Source organism: Malurus melanocephalus, unplaced genomic scaffold, assembly GCF_030028575.1.
Source record: "Malurus melanocephalus ecotype Western Australia unplaced genomic scaffold, MMel_1.1 scaffold_407, whole genome shotgun sequence".
In the NCBI taxonomy this organism is placed as follows: domain Eukaryota; kingdom Metazoa; phylum Chordata; class Aves; order Passeriformes; family Maluridae; genus Malurus; species Malurus melanocephalus.
Window position 1 is genome coordinate 325,437 of NW_026623639.1, and position 1,751 is coordinate 327,187.

A 1,751-nucleotide genomic window follows, 5' to 3' on the forward strand; every position below is an offset into this window, starting at 1 on the left:
TGATTTTTTAAACAGTGAAGTTCTTCAGTGTCTTCCCTTGAGCTTTAGTACTAAACCTGTCCCAGTGTCCTGGTGCTGCATGGAAGTTGTCTGTGCTACAGTCTAAAATGATAATAAAAATGTGAAGCAGGTAGAATCTAGAGTGAGATTAAAAATAGCCAAACATAAACCACCCAAAAGCAAAGCAGCCAACACTTTTTCACCTGAATTGCAGTGTCTGTTTTCATCACTRTCCACTATATTTCCTCCAAACCTTGCCTTTTTCTCTTCAAAATATTCTTCTTTCAGCCTAGGGAAAATGTCAGCATGCTGAGGTGTCTGGAGCTGTTCCTTTCTCTCTGGGTGAGGGTGGTGTCTGTGACAGAGGGGTTTGTGGGGGCTGTGGCAGTGTCCCTGTGCTTTATGGAAGCTTTATGGAGCACAATGAAACCCCTCCTCCACTGCTTCCCCTTGCATTCCCAAAAATGGGTGGTCTGGGCAAACAGGACCGTTTAGGTGTTAATAAAATGGTTGTGAATGCAGAGRGGATGTTTTCAGCTCGACTGCCCAAGGATTGCTTTTACTTTTTACTCGTTGTGATGTCGAAAGCGCTTTAATGTTTCCTCCTCTTTCTTTTATTTCCCAGTTAACGAAATTATCAGGAAGGAATTTTCTGGACTCCCTGCCAGAAGTCAGACATAGAAGAAGAGATTTGTGAGACAGCTTTTACCAARTCCTTCCATGAGTGACCTCTTAGATCCTTCCAGTGCCCCTGCAACCTCCGGCTTCCTTCGCGGTTCATCTCCAGGCACCGGCTCGGTGCGAGGAACAATGAATTGGCACCAAGTGACAGCCTTGACTAAGCAACTCGCCACCTCTCTCTGTAAACAGCACGAGGACACCCTTCCTTTCATCCAGAGATCACATTGTTCTCCTGGAACACGGCATCTGTCTGAGGAAACACTTCAAGCCTGCTGCAGACCATCCATCCATCCGTCCGTCCATCCATCCAGATGGGAACTGTCCTGAGCAGGGCCCCGAGCCTGGGCTGGACACTGGGCTGGCAAAGGGGAACACAGAGTAATATATTCATGAAATATAAACCTTCTGCACGTCACTAACAATGATTTGCCCTCCAGCTTTCAAAGCYCTCCTGAGATATTTTATTATTGTAGGAAACGGAGGCAGCCCGAGCTTGCTCAGCCTTCATCCAGTCTGGGATCAAAAGACAGTTTTCTGTGAGCACTGTGGTTGGTGTTTCAAACAGGAGATGTCAGCTGAATCCAGGAGATCTTTTCATTTTCCTCATCAGGCTGGATAGGAGTTTGAAAGAGAGGGATTCTCTTAAACAGGCAGTGAAAAGAGCAATTCACAGCTGCAGCACCTGTCCCAAGGTAAAATAAACCCAGGTAAAACAGAGATTAATATATAGGAGCCACAGTAAACCCAAAGATTTTCTGATTGATCCTTGTTTATATTTAGGCAGTGTATGAACACATCTTAGATATTTTCTCTCCAACAAATTGTTGCTGTTTCTTTCTTTTCATGTAGACCCTGCTATTGGCTCATAACTTGTCTCATTTAGCAGCTGGAACATTTACTCACCCAAGCTGCAGAGGAAAATCATTGCATCTTACAGAAGCCATACATTCCMGAGAAAATATACACTTATTTATATTCACCTTGCCTCTTTAGCTTTGCAAAGCTGCCAGCAATTCCTGGAAAGGTAAAATTTCCATGGGAAGTCAGTATTTTGTTCTGTTTTGCTTCAT

The 1,751-nt window shown here is 44.2% G+C and overlaps 1 protein-coding gene across 5 annotated transcripts in view; it reads left to right on the plus strand.

The window, feature by feature from the left end:
- The window catches only part of NFATC2 (nuclear factor of activated T cells 2), a 71,215-nt gene extending 69,703 nt beyond the window's left edge, over nucleotides 1-1,512 (plus strand). For 4 of the 5 annotated variants that reach the window (XM_057379466.1, XM_057379469.1, XM_057379470.1 and 1 more), the window contains one exon: nucleotides 626-1,512. In XM_057379466.1, the coding sequence (XP_057235449.1) occupies nucleotides 626-681 (56 nt within the window). In that variant the 3' untranslated portion in view covers nucleotides 682-1,512. The remainder of the gene's footprint in view (nucleotides 1-625) is intronic. The other variant, XM_057379467.1, reaches the window with a different exon arrangement.
- Nucleotides 1,513-1,751: the final 239 nt, after the last annotated feature.